This window comes from Pleurodeles waltl, chromosome 2_1, assembly GCF_031143425.1.
Source record: "Pleurodeles waltl isolate 20211129_DDA chromosome 2_1, aPleWal1.hap1.20221129, whole genome shotgun sequence".
Classification (NCBI taxonomy): domain Eukaryota; kingdom Metazoa; phylum Chordata; class Amphibia; order Caudata; family Salamandridae; genus Pleurodeles; species Pleurodeles waltl.
The window spans coordinates 281,899,380-281,921,146 of NC_090438.1; the positions used below are offsets into that span (position 1 = coordinate 281,899,380).

General features: G+C 46.2%; 1 protein-coding gene across 2 annotated transcripts in view; it reads right to left on the bottom strand.

Annotated features, from left to right (window-relative positions):
- ADGRG4 (adhesion G protein-coupled receptor G4) overlaps window positions 1-21,767 on the bottom strand; it is a 1,350,632-nt gene that overhangs the window by 323,115 nt on the left and 1,005,750 nt on the right. For both annotated transcript variants that reach the window (XM_069212461.1, XM_069212460.1), the window contains exon 18: window positions 14,671-14,774. In XM_069212461.1, coding sequence (XP_069068562.1) covers window positions 14,671-14,774 — 104 coding nt within the window. The remainder of the gene's footprint in view (window positions 1-14,670; window positions 14,775-21,767) is intronic.

Below are 21,767 nucleotides of genomic sequence, written 5' to 3' on the forward strand. Positions count from 1 at the left end.
GAGGAAAGGAGATGCCGATGCACAGGATAGGTTGCAGGTAGGTGGGGTTGGGTCAAAGGGGGGGGGGAGATAAAAGGGGCTGGGGGAGGGATCGGCCTCTTTCCGCGCCGATCATCAAGCGGAGTGGAATTTGGCCACCCACCCACCAGGCAATAGGCAAAAGCAGAGGTGAGGAAATAGCGATGCAGGGATAGACGGGTGGTTCTAGTTGGGGGAGTTCCTGAGTGTCAATTAGGGCAGGTTGTAATGAAGACAGTGAGGCAGTAGATGGGGGACGGTGGAGGGTCAGATGGAGGCTTGGCCACCCTTCCAGGGGAAAAAACAAGCAGGTGAAGGATCAGAGTGTGGGGGATGCATGAAGCAAGTAGAGCATGAAAGGGAAAAGGGAGTGTCTAGAGGAATGAAAGCAAAAAATGCGGGTTTTGAAGTGAAAAGATGAGCGAGGTAATCTTAAAGGGTGGGCTCTGTTAAAGTTGGGGTTTATACGTTGAAAGTTAAAGCATGTATTATTATTACAATCCTGTCCTAAATAAATAACTTTTTACACTAAATGATTGGTGTCGCTGAAGTATGTCCCGATATCCCTAGGTATGTCTGTTTCTCTCTTCTTCCTTCACTCTCTTCGTGTACATCATAACATAAATCTCCATCGCCTGTGTGTCTCTGCCGCTTTCACTGTCCCCAGTGTATTTGTCTCTCTCGCTTCCTCTTCCTCTGACTAGATTTACTTCTGCGTGCTCTCTCTCTCTTCCCTGTTTATGCGTGCCAAAATTTGTGCGGGAATGTGAGTGCGCCTGTCATGCTGCACCTTGCCTTGTCACTTCATGCCTGTCGCAGTCTCTCACTGTTTCCGTCACTACTCATTTATCTTTCATTCTGTCTCTTAAATCCTGGCTCCACCAGGTTCTTTGTTACTGTTCAGGTCTCTGTATGTTTTTGCCACTCTTCTGTCAGTCTCTCTGATATTTCTCTCAGTCCTTTTGTGCTTTTCAGTACGTCTCCCACACCGTGTGCACATGCACCTCTCACTCTTTCTGTAACTAAGCTGTGTGACCTACTATGCACCCTCAGACCCTCTATTTGTATTAAGATTTGTGAGTTAAGAGTATCTTTGCGGCCTTACTATCTCTGGTGATGATGTACCGATTACCTTTGGTGAATTGTGTCCAATTGGTTTGCCAAAGAACATCAACTAACGCCTTTCCCAGCTGTGTTTTACCCTGCATTGAGATAACTCACAGTAACAAGAACGTTTGATCACTTCACTCCAGTGGTAAAAGAACTTCAGTGGCGTCCATCGGAACTCACATTAGTTTTAAAAGGTTCTGCATCACACACGGGAAGCTACACCACCAGCGCCCCTCAAACCTCACTAACACGAAAAGTCTACGGTGAAAAGGAAAACCTTAGGAGCGGAAGCATCCTGTTGCTCTAATCCCAGAAATCTGGTTCCAACGTGGCTCCATCGCAGGTGTTTTTCAGAGCAGCTCTGAAACTATGACACTCTCCCAGAAGACTTTCTGTGCCCCCTCCACCCTCTTCTACGCCCTTTCTGCTTTCATCGATATTTTACCCACAAAAAACCCCAAAACAATGAACATTTCTTTCTCTCACCTATTTCGCCCCGCCAAACTCCACCCCTTCTTGTTTCCTCCATCACGGTTTGATTATGCTTCTTGCATTTAAAAGAACAACATCATCCATTGTTGTTACCGTAGGAAAGTGCCATCTTTCTGGTATAGGTATCCCCACTTTTTGCCTGATGTCAGTGTGTTTGGACTGTAGTTTACTGAGATCCTGCTAACCAGGACCCCAGTGACTGCCCTCTCTCCACTAAATTAACTTGCTGGTAACTTTACTTGCTGGTAACTTTTTACACCCACAATTGGCATACTAGTGCCTCCATGTAAGCCCTAGTATATGGTACCTAGGTACCCAGAATATTGGTACACCAGGGGTTCCCCATGGGTTGCAGCATGTATTGTGGCACCCCTGGGAGCCCATGCAAACTGTGACCGCAGACCTGCCATTGCAGCCTGCGTGAAATGGTGGATGCACCCTTTCATTATCAATCTTGACCACTGCACTTAAACATTATAAGTCACCCCTCTGGTAGGCCCTTCCACCCAAGGGCAGGGTACATGTCTCTAAGTGAGAGGGTTTCCATGCATGAGCAGGGTACCTTTACAGACCCTAGGCCAATTTTTTTGTACGTTCGGGGAAGCCACCTTAAGGAATGAAGTGGACACTGGTCAATATCAGTGGTCCAACTACATAATAGCTACTCTGAACCTAGGCATGTTTGGTATCAAACATGTTGGAACCCTGCAACTACACAGATTACAGTGTTAGTTGCTTGGTACCACGCTGCTGCCAACCCCAGACACTGTTCTATCCTCCTGCTGCTGAGCCATGCTCAGGCCAGAGGAGCAGAACAAAGGATTTCCTGCAGGGAAGAAGTGTGACCACCTCTCCCTGTGTATTAGGTGTGTAAGGGCTGGGGTGGGGTGGCCTCTGGCGTCACCAGACTGCTTTGAAGGGCACATTTGGTGCCCTCTTTGAATTATCCGGTTTGCACCAGTTCAGGAACCCCCGATTCCCACTCTGGTGCAAAACTACAGAAAGGACAGGGGAGGGACCACCCCCCCCATCCAGCTCCTCCCATAGGGAGGTGCATAGAGCTCTGCCGGGTGGCCACTTGGTTCTGCCATCTTGGAAATAAGATGTGCAGAGGCCCCTGAGAGCATCTGACTGGTAAGGCCAGTTAGATGACGTCCCTGACCCTCTTTGATAGGTAGGTCACTGCACAGAATTGCCAGCCCCCTTTTAGGGTTACTTAAGGGCTCCCTCATGGGTGGGTCATCAGATTCATCAAGCAAGACTCTACAAGGAACTCTCTGCAAGACATCTGCTCCTGCCTTCTGGAACCGCTACTGGTCTTCGCTGGAACCAAACAAGTCTGCTTCTGGTGGAAAGGCTCCGATTGTAAAAGTATTTCTCCGGATCCTGCAAGAATTCTGAAACATCAAATGCTGTGCATCCTCCAAGGTCACAAGGGCTCTGTATGCATCAGGAAACATGAAGGAATTGCCTTTGGAGTGAAGGAGTCACTCCCGTGCAACAGCAGGCCTCTCAAGACAATGTCGACCAGCTTATGGGGTCTGCTGTTCGCGGACATCTGAAGATCACACAGGTGGTGAGTCTGACATTGACTCGATCCTGGTTGTCTTCTCTCCAACCTGGGAGAGTGTGGGCCCCTGCCTCTGGACTGGCACCCCTGTGCACTGCAACTGTTGCACTTGACAAGGCTTGTTGACTCTTCCTCCGGGAGATCTTTAGACTCCAAGAAACCCCAGGTTCCAGCACTCTGCAAACCGAAGCCCAGCTCCTGTCCTGCAACTCCTCGGATGTAGGACTTCTGTTTTGCTGGGCTGGTAAGGCCTCCTTGTGACTCCCTGTGTCCAGCACCTGTGGGTCACTCGTGGGGGTGCCATCAACTTTTGTTGGCCTTCCTCTGTGTTGAGGGCCAGCTCTGACTACCTGTCCTGGGTAGAGTCTCCTGGACTTTGCTGGTCCTCAAAACTTTGCAAACTATTCTTCAGCTCCTGTTTGCATTTGCCAGTTCTTGTTGGTGACCTGGCTGGTCACTGACCCTCCTGCAATCTGGCGACCATGGATGGACAGCTCTTAGGTGACTCCTGTGATCTTGTTAAGCTCCTGGACCCTGCAGCTGGACTTCTTCCTCAACCGACTTGCAGGAATTTTATCTTCAGCAGAGTGGGCATTGACACCTGCACTGCCTGGCTACCTCGAAGGATGCTGGACTCTGTCCCCTTCCTTTGCAGGTCTTCCATGTCTGGAATCCATCCCTGAGTTCCACAGGTCGTGACAGCAACTGGACAATACGAGGCATCCACAGTCTTCAGAGAGAGCTCCTTCTTCCCTCTGCATCCGGGACCCTGGTGTAGGTACTCCTGTCCTCTGGGCATTCTAGTATGGGAGCACTCTCCATCCATCCTCTTGCCTGCTGGTTTCTTTGGAGTCCGCTGGGAAGGGTTCTGAATTCCACAAACTCCAACCACTACTCTCTGTGTTAGTCTATGGGACAACTGGGTGGGTAGCTACCTTACCCTGGTTGCTGGGGGAGATGAGCAAGGCAAAGGAAGCGACCGGGGAGATGGGGAATACAAAGTGGCACAGTGGAAAGAGGGGAAGATACAGGACACCTGCAGCATGGTTGTGATGGAAATCATAGGGGTGATTGGGAGTCTGGCATGTATGGTGGCAAAGAACAATGGTTGGGGTAGATGTTAGACCTGACAGCCTTAGGGTGGTCACCCCTAACTTTTTGCCTGCCTCCCTCCACTTTTTTGCTGGTTTTTAGACTCTGCGCACTTTACCACTGCTAACCAGTGCTAAAGTGCATATGCTCTCTCCCTTTAAACATAGTAACATTGGATCATACCCAATTGGATTATTTAATTTACTTATAAGTCCCTAGTACTGTGCAATATATGTGCCGAGGGCCTGTAGATTAAATGCTACTAGTGGGCCTGCAGCACTGGTTGTGCCACCCACTTAAGTAGCCCCTTAACCTTGTCTCAGGCCTGCCATTTCAAGACCTATGTGTGCAGTTTCACTGCCAATTCAACTTGGCATTTAAAGGTGCTTGCCAAGCCTAAAAACTCCCCTTTTTCTACATATAAAACACCCCTAAGGTATGCCCTAGGTAACCCATAGGGCAGAGTGCTGTGTAGGCAAAAGGCAGGACATGTACCTATGTAGTTTACATGTCCTGGTAGTGTAAAACTCCCAAATTAGTTTTTACACGGCTGTGAGGCCTGCTCCCTTCATAGGCTAACATTGGGGCTGTCCTCATATATTGTTTGAGTGGTAGCTGCTGATCTGAAAGGAGTAGGAAGGTCATATTTAGTATGGCCAGAATGGTGATATAAAATCCTGCTGACTAGTGAAGTTGGATTTAATATTACTATTTTACAAATATCACTTTTAGAAAGTGAGCATTTCTCTGCACTTAAAACTTTCTGTGCCTTACAATCCACGTCTGGCTGGGTTTAGTTGACATCTCCTTGTGCATTCACTCAGACACACCCCAAACACAGGATACTCAGCCTCACTTGCATACATCTGCATTTCAAATGGGTCTTCCTGGGCTGGGAGGGTGGAGGGCCTGCTCTCACACAAAGGACTGCCACACCCCCTTCTGGGACCCTGGCAGGCAGGATTGAACTGAAAGGGGACCTGGTGCACTTCTAAGCCACTCTTTGAAGTCTCCCCCACTTCAAAGGTACATTTGGGTATATAAACAGGGCCTCTGCCCCTTCCAACTCAGACACTCCCTGGAGAAGAAACCTGAACCAGAACCCGCATCCTGCCAAGAACTGCCTGGCTGCCCAAAGGACTCACCTGACTGCTTTCTGTTAAGGACTGCTGCCTTGCTGTTGTCCTGCTCTCTTGCTTCTCTCTTGCTGTGCTGCAGAAGTGCTCTCCAAGGGCTTGGATTGAGCTTGCCTCCTGTTCCCTGAAGTCTCAGGATCAGAAAAGACTTCATCTCTGCAAGAAAGTACTTGTGCGCTGAAAAACAACGCACAGCCTGCGAAAAACGACGCACAGCCTGCACGTGGTGAAAAATCACTGCACACCGAATCCGGAATGACTCTGCCCGACTCTGCAACAGGAAGATCGACGCAGCGCCTGCAACGCGACCGGAACTTTGACGCACGGCCCACTGGATCAACGCACAGCCGACCCGGAACAACGCAGCCCGACTCCCAGAGAGGAATCGCCGCCGCATCTGCCGTGCGGGACAAATTTCCACACATCGCCCACTGGAATCGACGCAGCGGTTGTGACTTCACGCAAGCCCAGGATTTTCCCAGCATCGACCCCAGGGTGTCCGAAAATCCCACAACCCGAAGAGGATCAGAGTCCGCACGCCTAAAATCGACACACGGCTTTCCCACATGGAAAATATCGACACAAGTCCGTGTGCGAAGGGGCGAAACCAACGCACACCTACCTGTTTTCCACGCATCTCCTCCTCTGCGGCCCCTTGCGAGGATTTTTCAATGCAAACCAGGTACCTTGCCCTGCAAGAGACACTTGTTGTTTCTAGAAGACTTTAAGGGCCTGATTACAACTTTGGAGGAGGTGTTAATCCGTCCCAAATGTGACGGATATACCACCAGCCGTATTACGAGTTCCATAGGATATAATGGACTCGTAATACGGCTGGTGGTATATCCGTCACTTTTGGGACGGATTAACACCTTCCTCCAAAGTTGTAATCAGGCCCTAAGACACTTTGGCCCTCATTCTGACCTTGGCGGGCGGCGGAGGCCGCCCGCCAAAGTCCCGCCGTCAGGTTACCGTTCCGCGGTCGAAAGACCGCAGCGGTAATTCTGACTTTCCCGCTGGGCTGGCGGGCGGTCTCCTTCAGACCGTCAGCCAGCCCAGCGGGAAAGAGGCTTCCACGATGAAGCCGGCTCGGAATCGAGCCGGCGGAGTGGAAGCTGTGCGACGGGTGCAGTTGCACCCGTCGCGTATTTCACTGTCTGCGCAGCAGACAGTGAAATACATGTAGGGGCCCTCTTACGGGGGCCCCTGCAATGCCCATGCCAGTGGCATGGGCACTGCAGGGGCCCCCAGGGGCCCCGCGACCCCCCCTACCGCCATCCGGATCTCGGCGGTCCGACCGCCGGGATCTGGATGGCGGTAGGGGGGGTCGGAATCCCCGCGGCGGTGCAGCAAGCTGCGCCGCCGCGGAGGATTCAATGGGGCCGCGGTACACTGGCGGGACCCCGCCAGTGGTGCCGGTCCGACCGCGGCTTTACCGCCGCGGTCGGAATCCCCATTGGAGCACCGCCGGCTTGTCGGCGGTGCTCCCGCGGTCCTCCGCCCTGGCGGTCAAAGACCGCCAGGGTCAGAATGAGGGCCTTTATATTGCTTTTGCAGTAAAGTTAGAATTCTAAAGACATTTTATATTACTTTTCATGTAATATTTCAACGTATACGTATTTCATTCTAATTGTTTTTGACCTACAATTATTCAGATAAAGATTCTATATTTTTACAAACACTGTGTGGTGTGTTTCTGGTAGTACTATATGGTGTTATTGTATGATTCATTGCACAGATACTTTACACATTGCCTTCTAAGTTAAGCCTGACTGCTCAGTGCCAAGCTACCAGAGGGTGGGCACAGGATAATTTGGATTGTGTGTGACTTACCCTGACTAGAGTGAGGGTCCTTGCTTGGACAGGGGGTAACCTGACTGCCAACCAAAGACCCCATTTCTAAGAGTAGGATTAGCAGTTAAGAAGTTGAATAGGTCTGGGCAGCTGAGAAGTGACACCTTCAAGACTAATGGAGGGGCAACATTACACATTCATTGGGAGAGGAAGAGAGGCAAAGCATATCAACAATTGTGCATGCACCTAAAGTTGCAGCTGCGGCTTACAGAGCCACCAGAAGTGCACTGAGGGCATTGTGGAGCACAAATTAGTCAAGGGAGTATCAAAAGTAAACAGCAATTATGGTAAATAATATGTTGTCCTTAAGCAGTTGAGAATAGGTTGACCACATCAATCCAGGTCACAAGGGACACTTCCTCCACTCCTGAACATTTAACCTATAACTCATTGATTCCAAGTGTGTTAGTCTAATTAGTTCAAAGAGAGAAAAATAAGTTTACACACATAGAATGCTTCAGACTACCACAAAAATGTCCCAGACTGTCAACAGTGCCCATAATGATCTCAAGAGATTTGATGCATCCCTCTCATCATAAGTACTGCTCCACATGACCTAATAACTTAAAACCTAAATATTCATTTATAAACATTTAACCAAAAAGCCAAATATCTTGTAAGCTGGAATGCACATGGTTACTTCCAGGACAATAGTGTTACACTATCAACAACAAGACAGAAGGAAGGATGAGCAAGGTGATAACTTCAGAAGGAGGGTACTAAGTGGGATCAACCTTCATTCATTTGTTCACTGACTATGTTGCTCCAAGTATCACTTTTGCTCATAGAAACTCCAAACTGCACATATGGTCTGTGCTTGGAGAGATTCCATTCGAACATGGAGAAGCATAATTTGAATAACAAAAATCAATGCAATAATGTTGCAGTGATGGGTGCTTTGCAATCATGCACAAAATTGCTAAAGTATGGAGGCCGGTGATGGACCCACCAGCAACTTCCTGCAGAGTAGTCAATTTCTTGAATAACACACCAATGTTTTTTTTCCTAGCGGCACCAAAACAACACAGCATGGCATCATTGCATGTATACAATCCAGTGCCTGTATACGATGCTGAGCCAATGTTTTTAAAATACGTTTTGCTGGCAGTCTTCACTCTGGCACGGAGGCACTGCCATTCAGCTTCCCACTGCGTGTGCTCCGCCTAATAAAGCAAGGTCAAGTTTAGGTATACTTAGCTTATTTAGGGCCCGATGTACGAAGCAGTTTTCAAGTCGCAAACGGCTAATCGGCCCGTTTGCGACTTGAAAAATGCTATTTGGGATGTACAAAGCCCAAACTGCCATTCGGTAACTTGTTACCGAATAGCAGTTTGGGTTTTGCGATTCGGTATTAGGAAGGGGTGTGACAAGGGCGTCCCTTCCTAATATCGAATCCAGATGGTATGTATGATTGTTTTGTGACCGCGAATGCAGTCGCAAAACAATCTCAGTAAGCACCAGTTTCAAACTGGTGCTAACCCATTTGCAAACAGGAAGGGGTCCCCATAGGACCCCTTCCCCTTTGTGAATGGTAGCGAAAATAAATTTTCTGAAAAAATGAAAAGAAAACTTTTTATATTTATATTTGATTTTGAAATGCATCTTGTTTTCCTTTAAGGAAAACGGGCTGCCTTTAAAAAAAAAAAACTGCTTTATTTAAAAGCAGTCACAGACATAGTGGTCTGTTGTCTCCAGCAGGCCACCATCCCTGTGAGGGCGGTCATTCCCAATGGGGTCGCAAATTGAGACCTACCCACTGAATATTCGTAAGGTAGGTCATTTGCGACCCCATTGTGAATCGCAAACAGTGTCATTGACAATGTTGTACATCAGGTTTTGCGACTCGCAGTTTGCAAGTCGCAAAACCAGATTTTTGTACATGTGGCCCTTAGTCATTAAGTAAGGCCATAGTAACATGGTGTAGGAAACACACCAGTAGCATAAAAGTTAAATGCCACATGTAGGCAGCAATGTGCAGTGACGCCCACTGATATTAAGACTGTGTCTTCTGGTCTACTATTCTTGCTTTGCTGGTGCAGCCTAAAACACTGCAGCATTGTGTGTTAAAAGTAAACTGTTTTTTGACATGAAGGAAAAACCTATTTATAGCATTAGATCAGGCGCCCATTTGTGTTTTTTGTAGCCCACAAGGGTGGCAGTTTAATGTATAAAAGTGTGGTATCCTGAATGTTAAGAATAGTATGCTCTTACACAGTGGCGGCCCGTCCTTTAGGGCGGAGGGGCCACGCCCCCCCACCTTTTGCCCCCATGAAGAGTGTCAGTCAGGCTGAACAAAGGTCAGCCTGACAGACACTCTTCATGTTCAGGTCAGGCAGCCAGGAGCAGACATGTGCAATTTGCGCAGACTCCTGGCTGCCTGAGCTGAACTTTGCTGGGCTGAGGATGTCACAGCTCCTATGGGCGTGACCTCCTCAGCCCAGCAAAGGTGCCTCGAGGCCCTCCCATGGGTGACGAGGAAAGCGTCACCAATTGACACTCTCCCTGGGCGCTTCAGTTTAAGCCCTGAAGTGCCCAGGGCGAGTGTTAATCAGTGACACTTGGTCACAGAGTGGGGTGACCCCATCCCACTCTGTGACGAGGCTGGGACTGCTGCCTTCCCTCATTGGCTGACCGAAGGTCAGCCAATGAGGGAAGGCAGCAGTCCCAACCCCCCTGGGACCTGGAGGCCGAAGGTAAGTGTGTGTGTGTGTGTGTGTATGTGTGTGATGTTTCAAATTGAATGTTTGGTGCGTGCGTGCATGTCTGAATGATATGAATGTTGTTAATGGATGTGCCTGCATGCGTGCGTGTGTGAAAGAATGAGTGTGTGTGATGTTTTAAAATTAATGTTTGGTGCGTGCCTGCATGTTTGAATGGTATGAGTGTTGTTAATGGATGTGCATGCGTGCGTGTGTGAAAGAATGAGTGTGTGTGATGTTTAAAAATGAATGTTTGGTGCGTGTGTGCGTGTTTGAATGGGATGAGTGTTGTTAATGGATGTGCGTGTGTGCGTGTCTGTGTGTGAAAGAATGGGTGTGTGTGTGTGTGTGCGTGTGTGCCCCGTCCGCCCCCCTCCCTCCTAAAGCTGCCGGCCGCCACTGCTCTTACAGTAACTGCTTCATATGTTATTTCACTGTGTAGCATGTCGTTCCTTTCCTTTTTTCGATCTGTTTGGTTAGCTAAAATGCTGCAGATGTCATCCAAGGACTTTGATAGTCATCAAAAATATAGTTTAGTGGTCAAGGCAAATTTTTAATAAATATATGGTAAAGGAGATTTTATAATTCTGTTTCATGCTGCCTGCAAGCCATTGCATGACAGTAAGGAAATCATTCTGGCTGGCCTCTTCTTGCAGTAATTAGCCTTTTGATGAGGTGTGACAAATCTCTTGCATAGAGACATTTGGTCTTGCTTTCCTGGCTGGAAGACTGGGAGGAGTAATTGCTAGCCAATCATCTTGGAATGAGGCAGAGGGGAGTCGATAGCAAAATAGAAGCCATGGCAAAGAATGGGGTGGAGGCGGTCTTTTTGACATGTTTGTAAACAAGGCCTTGTGTGAGGAAGATTCCTGTTCATCAGTAGGAATCTTTTGCAGCCGTCTCTTTCTGATCAAAGTTTTGGGAGACCTATTTCCAGAACCAATATGTGACGGTTTGTCAGGGTCGATTCCTCCTTTTAATGCTTTTTTTCACAGCTCTGGACCCTGGGACACAAGATCCTGTCCTCCCGGAAGATCTCCAGAACAGGGTAATCTTGGATAGCTTGAGAGAACTCAAAAACAATACCTGCTAAATGTGGGCACGCTGAATATTTGGAAATTACTTGGGGGTTGAGCCTGAATTTGCCACCTACCATCCATCATTAAGTAGTATGTATTATGTGACTGACTTCCTATCAGAGCCCATCAGATGCTGGCTGTACAAAAAAGGCAGAGAAGGGCACCAATTCAACATTTGTAATTGGTTTGTGCTGGATTTAGCAGTTGAGCCTGCTGAATGTGCCCCTGTACATAAAAGACCCTGTAGAATACAAAAATCTTTAATGTGATTTTGAATACGAAATTTAGCACTCCAAGAGTTTGAACTTCATGAAAATGTGACCTTGAGAGAATTAGTACAATGTACTGAGGCTATACGAAAAAGATTCAACTTCAGCAGGCAAGGATTCAAGTTTTGGCTGACTCAGAACTTTTAATATGATGAAAAAGGTTTCAGTGGTGCCAGAAGCTAAATATTTCCAGCTTAGATGACCATTGCCTGCTCCCCAAAAGCCACAAACATGATTCTGAAACGTAAATCTGTACCACAGGTTCAGCTTCCACTTTATGAATCAACTACGAGATGACAAACCATTGATAGCTTCTCTAGAAATTGGGTCTCTAGCTGGCAGAGTTATGAACCCAGTCAAGTAGGGACCACAATTCTGGTCAGGGTAAGTCAGGTTCACACCATAAATTAACCTGTGCTCTCCTTCTGGTAGTTTGGCACAGAGAGGCAGGTTTAAGTTAGGAGGCAATGTGTAAAGCATTTGTGCAACCCTTAAAACAGTAAAACAGTGAAAACAAGTGAAGCCACCACGCAAAAATAATCCACAGCAAGTTAGAACACTAGATCTTATTTTAATGAACACAACAAGACCAAAATGACAAACATCCAATAAGTAGAACTTAAGATATTATGTTTTAAAGAATATCTGCAAATGTAGTGCTTAAAAGCTTAAAGCGCCAACCAAGGCTATCTGGATGTGCTAGACCTGATTAAATACAAAGTTCAGGCCGACCGCGATGGAGCACGAGCCGGCTACAGAGACAAACCTTGTCCCACTGAAACAATTCTTTGTGTGGAGGGTTGTGTTGACGTTGAGGATGCAAAGCAAGAAGTAGAGGGGACAATGGGAATGTGATTCAATGGTTCTCGATCTGCGCAGTTGGAGATGCAACGTCGTCGAACTGCGCAGTCGTTGGCATCAAACCCTTTGTGAAGAAGGTGATGCGTCATTGTCGAGCTGTGCAGTGGCAATGAGAAAGTGGTGCATCAGGACTGAGGGAGATGTACCGGTTCAAAGCCGCACAGTTGCTGCTGCGATGTGTTTGTCCTCAGTGGCAGCGATGATGCATCGAAATTGAGGAAAGATACAGGGGGTCATTACTACCCCGGCGGTCCCAGCCCGCCCCGCTTGCGGTGGCGGTAGTACTGTCAACAGGCTGGCTGTGACCACCATGCATATTATGGTCTACTGCAAGGCAGCCACCAGGCGGTCGTAATCCGCCATGGCATCGCTGCAAGCAGGGGTGCACTGGGGATTATGAGTCCCCATCCGACAGTCTGCCCATGGCGGTAAACACCGCCATGACAGGCTGGCAGTAAGGGGGACTCGGTGTGTCCCCGAGGGCCCCTGCACTGCCCATGCACCTGGCATGGGCAGTGCAGGGGCCCCCAGGCACAGCCCCATCGCACATTTCACTGCCCAAATTACGGGCAGTGAAATGCACGATGGGTGCTGCTGCACCCGCTGCACATCAACATTACCACTGGCTCTATTACAAGCTGGCTTCAATGTTGATGTGACGTTTCCGCTGGACCATTAGGCAGGAACGCTGTTTCCGTCCGCTGGCCCAACAGAAAAGTCATAATAGGGCGCCATGCATACCGCCAGCACTGGCGGTATTGTGGCGCCTAGTAATGACCCCTACAGTCATTTTGATTTTCATGGTGATGACAACGCGTGGATTTCTGTAGAAAAAACCTGCAGAACCCACTTCCAAGTCCCTAGGACTGGATTGGTGCCACTTGGCAGGGTTTGATTCACCGTTGGCAAAGTCCAGAAGCTGTAGCAAAGTGGAGCAAATTCTTTGATGTCCCTGAGACTTCAGAACAGGAAGCAAGCCAGCAGGCTCTTGGAGTCACTTTGGTTCTTGGGATGTAGAGATACAGGTCCAGTCCTTCTCACTCCCAAATGAGTTGGACAGCAGGCAGCAGGGCAGGCACAACAAGAAGGAGTCCAGAAAAGTTCAGCAGAGTTCCAGCAGCAGAATGGCAGTCCCTTTGGCATAGCAGTCCTTCTCTCTGGCAGAATGTCCTCTGGTCCAGAAGTGTACTGGTTTGGTGGTGTCTGAGGTCCAGTACTTATACCCAGTTGTGCCTTTGAAGTGGGGGAGACTTCAAAGAGGGACCTTTATAGTGCACAAAGTCCCTGCCCTTCCTACCCTGGCTCCAGGAACACTAAAAGGGGTCATCCAGCCCTTTGTGAGGGTTCAGAACCCAGTCTATTCAGGTGCGTAAGCTCCTCACTCCCATCTTGCCCAAGATGGGCTATCAACATGCAGATGGTCACCCAGTCACACTTAAGCTCTCTTTGTGTGAGGCTGTCTGGAGGGAATGTAGAAGAGTCCAGTTGTCTCGCACCCAGACATGTTTTCAGAGACAGACAAAGGCACAGAATGAACATGCCAACTTTCAAAAAGTGGCATTTCCAGACTTGCAACTTAAAATCCAACTTTACCATAAGTTCTGACTTTGAATTGTGAGTCCAGAGACACCAAACTCGAAATATCTACCTGGTCCCAATTGGAAATTACACTCATAAAATGTAATAAGGCAATCCCAGTGTTAGCCTATGGGAGAGATAGGCCTTGCAGTAGCGAAAACAAATTTAAGAGTTTTTCACTACCTGGACATGCAAAACTTAAAAATATATGTACAACCTTTTAACTACACTAGACCCTGCCCTTGGAGCTGTCCAGGGCCTAACTTAGGAATGGCGTAAATGTATTAAGAAGGAAGGTTTGGGCCTGGCAAGTGGGTTAACTTGCTAAGTCAACATGGCAGTTTAAAACTGCACACACAGGCTTGCAGTGGCAGGCCTGGGTCATGTTTAAAGGGCTACTGAAGTGGGTGGCACAATCAGTGCTGCAGGTCCACTAGTAGCTTTTAATTTACAGGCCCTGGGCACATGTAGGGCACTTAACTGGGGACTTATAAGTAAATTAAGTATGCCAGGATAAGTAAATTGTATTTGGCTTTAGGAAAAGAGCGCATGCACATTAGCACTGGCTAGCAGTGGTGAAATGCCCAGAATTCTACAGCCAGCAAAAACGAAGTGAACAAAACAGGAGGTCAGAAGGCAAAATGTCAGGGGGGAACCACACTACGGATGCCTGGTCAATAACATTCCACTGCAAACCCTGACAAGGACAGGGGTGCCTTTTTCATGCCTTGATCTATTAATAAATTCAAACTGAATGACGCTAAGCCAACGCTAAATTTCCTTAAATATGAGCCAAAGTGTGATAGTGCACTACGCTTCCAGTACTGGATACTGGTCTTGGTAAGCACTTTAATGCTAGTGATTATATCTGTGAGTTACTCCAAAATGAGTTTACATCAACCAAATACTTACCATTAGAACTCCAAAGTGAGTGAGGTGGGTACAGTTGCATTTTGTATAATTTTCATTTGTAAACATTAAGTGACATCCCTCTGTGCTCCATCCACCAGTTTTATCTGCAAAGAAGGGAGATAGTTTCAATCCAAATTAGCAAGCTCATTCATCAACCATATTATGTAAAATTTAATTTTCGTAAATTATGAGGACGTCTGGGGAAGGCAACAATATTTTGTGTAAATTATCCCATTCATCAAAAAAGTGCTTTTCCGTAATACTTCTTATAAAAGTATTAAATAATAATTCACAGTCCCAACAGGCAAAGCAGGTAATTGCAACATGTGAATGTGTGGGAGTATTTTGGTTGTACATTTTACATTACAAACATAAGCACATTCTGAACTTGGGCACAAAAATGATAAAATGACGTAAAATTGGTAGCATATTTTATGAAGATTTATTTTCATGCATTTGTCATTGCTAAATTGCCTTAATGTATTCCCTAAGTAATTTTGTCTTCTAATGTACTGTAGAAATAGCTGTCTTTACTGTAGTTCTTTGTTGGCTGGTTATATTTTTGTTGAGTTAGTCCTTTGATAAGCACCTGTTCCAATGAAAAAGAGCTCACTATAATCATTAAGCCAATTTATTAGATGACATCCCAGAAGTTGTGCCCTTAGTATGTAGTGTTGTCCATTAGTTTCCTTAGGCTGCAATGCCTCTAGCTGTAGTGTGGTGTAGTAGAAGAGTGCCCCTAGGATTGACTACTGGTCCCAGGATGTAGTGTAGTTTTTTTCAGATGGTGCACAGATGATGCAGTGCAGTGTGGTGTGTTAATGTCTAGAATACTCTATTCATTGTGTTTGATTAAGGGATGATTTCGAGTTTGTTGTGTTTGTGACCAACTATCCTGCCCACCTGGTTACCCTGTCTCCCAAACTGATAGTCTTCCCACCTTATTTGGGATCACGAGGACCACCATTTTTCCATCAACAGAACCTCAGTTGGCTCTGTCTGCAGAAAACTTCTTCTGACAGATTTAGGGCTTTCAGTCAGAGGAAGGGCATTACACTGCCTGTCATATTTATGTGGATGTTCTGATATCCTCTTATTCTTTCAGTCACCGACCTAGGGGTGAAGGACAGAAAAAGATAAATATTGACTCCTCCATATAGAGAAAAACTCTCTAAGTGTGAGGCCATTAGGTTTATTGCTGGTCAATAACAACCTCCCAAATTGGGAGTTTGTTTAAAAGCAGGAAGACCATAGTTTGGTAGTGGTGGAGACTTCTCTGTCTCCGCCGTGGCCAGACTTTTCTGATGGCCAGACGGAGTAAGGGTTGTCTGAGAGTTGGCTATAAGTCAGTCTGTTCAATTTATATGGGCAAATTGTCATTTTTTACTGCCTAACACTGCCAGAAACATGGTGGCAGTAAGGGGCAGTACCAACATAAAAATGCCCTCCCTCCAGCATTGGAGATGACTCCCATGGCGAAAGGGGCATTTTTTTTTTTTTTAATCAGGCTTTGAGATTTTCCTTTAAAAAAAACAAATAAATAATAAGTTTGATGCACAGCTCCATCATGTTGACGCAGCCATGAGTCAGACTTAAAAAACACTGACGTGAACTGCTGTGATGGCAGTTACTTCCACTGCTTTAGAAGTTACATCCAGCTTGGCGGCCATTCCTTAATTTGGTGGCAGGGACACCAGCAGGGCAACAGAGTAAGTTACTCCATTGCCATGACGGAGTTAACCCGCGAAGACATAAATTAGGCCCTTAGAGCGGTCACACTGTGACATGGGTGCCATTGAAAAAAGTGTGTACATACATAAAGTGATAAAGGTGTTAGACTAAGGGCACATGAGCAATTGGAGTGATTCAATCAATGGCTTTCCAGGTGTCTAATCTAGACGTATTATTTCTAGTTCAATTGTCATGTAAGTCAATAATGTTTTGACAAACCAATTACTCAAGGGGTAAAAAGCACAAAATGAGAGGATACACAGGACTATATAATTGAGACATTCAATGGGACTGGATATGGATAATGTAGAAGGGCCCAAAAGGTTGCAAGGACAGAGAAAGGTTATGGAAAGTTGTGCAAGTTGTGAAATTGATAGCCAGTAGCTAAATACAAATTTGAGTAACTCAAGTATGCACCTGAACAGGAGTCAGTTATTCAGAATTGGTGACACAAGTCATCATGTCCATGCCCAGAGGAACTACATGGTGGGACGTGTAAAGGTTTATGTAAACAACCATGGATGCTTACAGTTACACTGGGTCTAGCTGGAGGAATGAATCTAGAAAGGAATGTGGAGCCACAACCACATATGCCTCCAGGCGGCATACATTGATGTGCTGCACAAAGCCAAAGCTGGCACAGATCAAGAAGGCAGCACAGGCAACAGTGGGGCACCAGACAGCCATGAAGACCTCACTGCAAGCGAGGAACAGGCAACAGTTCCAATTGTGCTGAAACTGGTCATCAGTCTTGACGGTGCTAACACTTCTGACATGAATGATGAATGTAATCAGGTAAGTTAAGTTCACATACATGTGTTACTAACAGCCATCATGATAAAATGCATATGTCCAATCTGCACTCTGGGTCCCTTTCCAGATCCTCCCTCATGTAGAACCCAATCCCTCCAAATGTACTGTGCCACTCATGAAATGAACACAGATACCAAAGAGAAGAGAGATGGAACATGTGCCAGTCACGTATTGTCTATAGCGACACATACTTCCATTATGGACTGTCTGATACTAGGGCAGTAATTTGCAATGATTGTGAAAATCACCATAACAAATATGGAAGTGATGTGGCTGTCCATGATATAGTACATGGTAGCATAATGTGTTTGAGCATGAAGAGTCCTCTTAAACATTGGCATCACTGACAATGCCACCCTGACATACACAATGCCAATGCATGGGTTGTGTGAAACTCCCTTGTACAGCAAAATTAACTAGTATTAGCCCAGCAGTATGCCCTATATAAACCATGTCTTGTAATGTAATTAGTAACACAGTACAATGTTGAACGGCCATTTATCATTTAAAGGGTAACCATGTAAATACAAGACAATACAAAACAAAGATATACTTCATATAGAACTCTACAAGTGTTGTTCCAATATCATGATATTCATGCTGTAGCGGTACTTCACATCTTCTAATGCTCCCATTCTGTCTAGGTAGAACTGCAATGCTGGACACTGCTACACAAACCCCTGAACAGGTTGCTGTCACACTAATGCCTCACATAACATGTAGCAATTATTAGACTGAGATTTTGTTGCGTCACCAATACACCCCATAAGCTCAATTCTACCAGCATGGCACCTGGACCCACAGCAGGCTGAACATGCATGCTATGATTGGAAAGATGTGGCACAAAAAGTAAAGGATGCCAGAAAGGTCACTGATACTGAAGAATTCAACAACAAGATCATACAGTGTCAGATACGCACTGCTGCTATTATTGAAAACGGCCTGCCAGACGTCCATGCTGCTCTAGAGGCAATCCAAAACCACTTGGAGCTATTGAGTGCCATTACCTAGTATTCAAAACAAATCAACAGCTTCATCATGGGAACTAATAACACATTGATCAACTTTAGGAAGCCAAGATGGACCACCCATGACTAAATGCCATTAAAAAAAAAACTCTGGGCAAATGTATTACGTGGGCAGTCATAGTGTGAGCAATGCAAAGGTGAACTCTCCAATGGGATGAAAGGGTCTCTAGGGGCTTTGGCGTTTAAGACAAGCAGCCCGACAAGGACAATATATTTGAAAATTTCAAGGAAACAGATAATTCCCTTCAGAGTTTCACTTATACACTTGAAGTTGCACATCCAACTGAGTCTCCGGCCAGGAGAAAGATGTCACTCTGGGTTTGCTTCAATACCATCCAAGCAGCAGAAACACAAGCTCCATGCCATAGTGTTTGGTCAAATGCTGACCAGTGACTTTTACATGTCGTTCAGACATTCCACACAGCACATCATTTCATTCTTCTGTACTGTCATGGATATTTTTAGTAATGTTATGTGTAATTATTTCCTAATACCACGGCATTTTAATAGAGACTTGCACACACAAGAGTATTTAACTTATCTGTTCATGTGCTTTATAAATAGGTATATTTACGTCGTTATATCTCTGTAAATGTTCATGTGTGGCAACACACTATAAGCATGTTCTCAGTGACAAATGTTCATAATGTGTTTTGTTTGTGGAACTTACAAGTAAAGAAGTTCTGTACAATTGCCTATCTCCACACCCACCCTTCCGGTGAATCTTTGTAGGGAACATAACATGTGTTGGTATCATCTCGTGTGGCTGCATATTGCTATTGAGATATTCCTCTAGGGACATTTCACCTCACATAGCTACGTTTTGTAATGTACACAACAGTCATGCACACAGGCAAACTTGGCAGAGGTAAAGGAGTCAAACTCCCATCAGGTTTAGGCATTGATATTTGAAAGTGTGCCTGTCAAAACACTGCTATCTGATGCCAGGTGCCCCCAGGGTGCTGTGTTGTAAGTCTTGCTGTTGAGGCTATTGCATTTGTGTATGGTCTTATTAGCTATGGTCCCATGACATAACCCAGGACACCTAAGGGGGTAAGGAGGATTTGAGTACAGATTACACATTGTAAATGACCTGTCAAATGCTCAGAGGCTTGCAAGATTATACGTGTCGCACATACCTAAAAATTCTTTGAAATTGGTGTATGTTGTTAAAGCCTTAACCTCATACACCCCCCCTTCCAAAGATTTTTTGTGTGTAGAGTGCTTTAACATGCAGGCGTCAGTGGAGTGTGGCTGACAGACCAAGATGCTCTGCTGAACTGCCATACCAGCACCGCTAAAATTGGCACAATCCTAATGGTAGCACCATGATATGACCTACAAAACAAGCATGCACTTATCTAATCGGTGGGGGTGGCCGATATGCCTTGTTGAAGAAGTTTCCAGGGTACAGCAGACCCAACAGACTAATGGAGGCCTGGGAGTGCAGCAGAGCCAAGAGTGGTGTGGTGTGAGCAGAATGCAACTGCTGAGGTGAACACTGTCATCTAGTGCTACTGATCTCCAACCTCCATGTGGAGGGAAACCCATGAATGGACAGTTGCAGTGTTGAGTAGGTGGCACTGTGAGTGGCTTGGTGCCCTTGGATAGCTGACAGAAGTCGCTGTTGCTGCACTCCCTTTCTTCCCCTTCAGTGTACCTATGGCCTGGTCATAGACTGCACCAGGGTGGGTGCCCAGGCTGTAAGAGAAAGAAGATGCACTGAGCCGACACCCACAGACATAGAAAGTACTACAAAGGAGGGAGGTCAGGAGGCTCAATTTGGTGGCATAGTACCTGGGGCAAATTTGAAGTCTCTATGGTTGTGGCCAGGGTGACCACACGTATTTATAGTAGACCACAACAATGAGCCAAGTGTGGATTCTGAACTGCTAAGCCCTCCTCTCCACCTCCAAGGAGGTAGCCCTGATGCTTGCCATGCACCCAGTCCCTGTGCTGGTGCAGCACATGCTGATGGACCTGACCCAATGAGCCTATAGCTGTTGATAGTGCTGCAGAAGGAGTTTGATAGTGGGGTGACCTGTGAGGCTGGGGGGCTACCCTGCAGGAGACTGTGCCTTACGGCCCTTGAAGAGACAATAAGAAAGACACTGCACAAAGCAGAGCAAGGTCAGTAGTACTCTAACAGCCAACTTCTAAAAAAGGGACTTTGTGGAGGGTGTTTTTAGCTTAGGTATATTGCACACCTCACTGCATTGCTTGAGCCTAGCTTTTGTGATCCCCAGGTCTTTTCTAGTTTCTTAGGGCTATGTGTGGCGGGATTTATATATTTCAGTTTCTCCGCTACTGATAGGAGATCAGACTTTGACACTTGCCGCTGCTTGGATAATTCACAGTGATCACTTCAACAGGGCCCAGCTTAAGCAGTCCCTTGGATGACACACTGAGACACATAACCTGGTGTAGTGATGGCAGTTGCAGATTCTGTTACCTGTGGGACACAGTAGTGTTGCTCTTTGATAAGCAACGATAAGAAACAAAAGTTATGCCTGTGCCCAGTAAAACAAGTTTGAAAAATATAAAAAGCCCATGCAAACAGATATGATGACACAATCTGGGCACCTGGACATGCGAGAGAACAACTCACTGGTTACAATGGAGAAGATCTTTGCAGCAATGCAGGATTCATGGTTATTCCTTTAAAGTAAAAATAGAGAGGTCCACCTCAATGTTTCACCGATTTGAAAGGTCTTTGAAATGCTACAGACTGGATCACAGAAGTGGATGGGCGAGGCTCCACCACAGATGATACATTACAGCAGTCAAGGAAACAGTGACACACCTTTATTCCATAACAAGATTATGTGAAGAGAGGATAAATTACAAAAAATGGTGGGCATACTGGAATAACATGAGCATTATGGGAATACCAGTAGACCAACAAGGTTCAAACCCTATCCTAATTGTTTCGACATGGCTGAGGTCTTGTGTCCCATCAGAGTTGCTATCATTCTGCTTTGTGGTTGAGAGGACCATTCGCTCCTGTTCTTGAAGCCCCACTAATTGGAGCATCACCTCATTAATCATCATGAAGCTCCTGAACAATGTGAACAATGTGGACAAGATGCTGTTTTTACAGGTGGAAGGCAAGCAGTAGAGGTGCTACTGAAGTCAGAATCATAGGGGGTTATTACAACTTTGGAGGAGGTGTTAATCCGTCCCAAAAGTGATGGTAAAGTGACAGATATACCACCAGCCGTATTACGAGTCCATTATATCCTCCAAAGTTGTAATAACCCCCACAATGTTTTGTCAAGTTCAACAGCAACAGTGATTGCTCATCAAGGTTATTCAGAAAATGAGAGCCATAGAGTTGTACTATGCCGACATGGTCCCAGCAACCTTAAAAGTTACATTCCAAGGAAATGCACACCTTTCCAAACCCTGAGGCTGCCTAGGATTGGCTTGGATAGGATGCTTCTTCAACATGAATCCCCAATCATCCAGACACTGATCAGTCCAGACCATAAACTAAGAGGTGGGAAAGGCCCAGCAAGAGGAGCT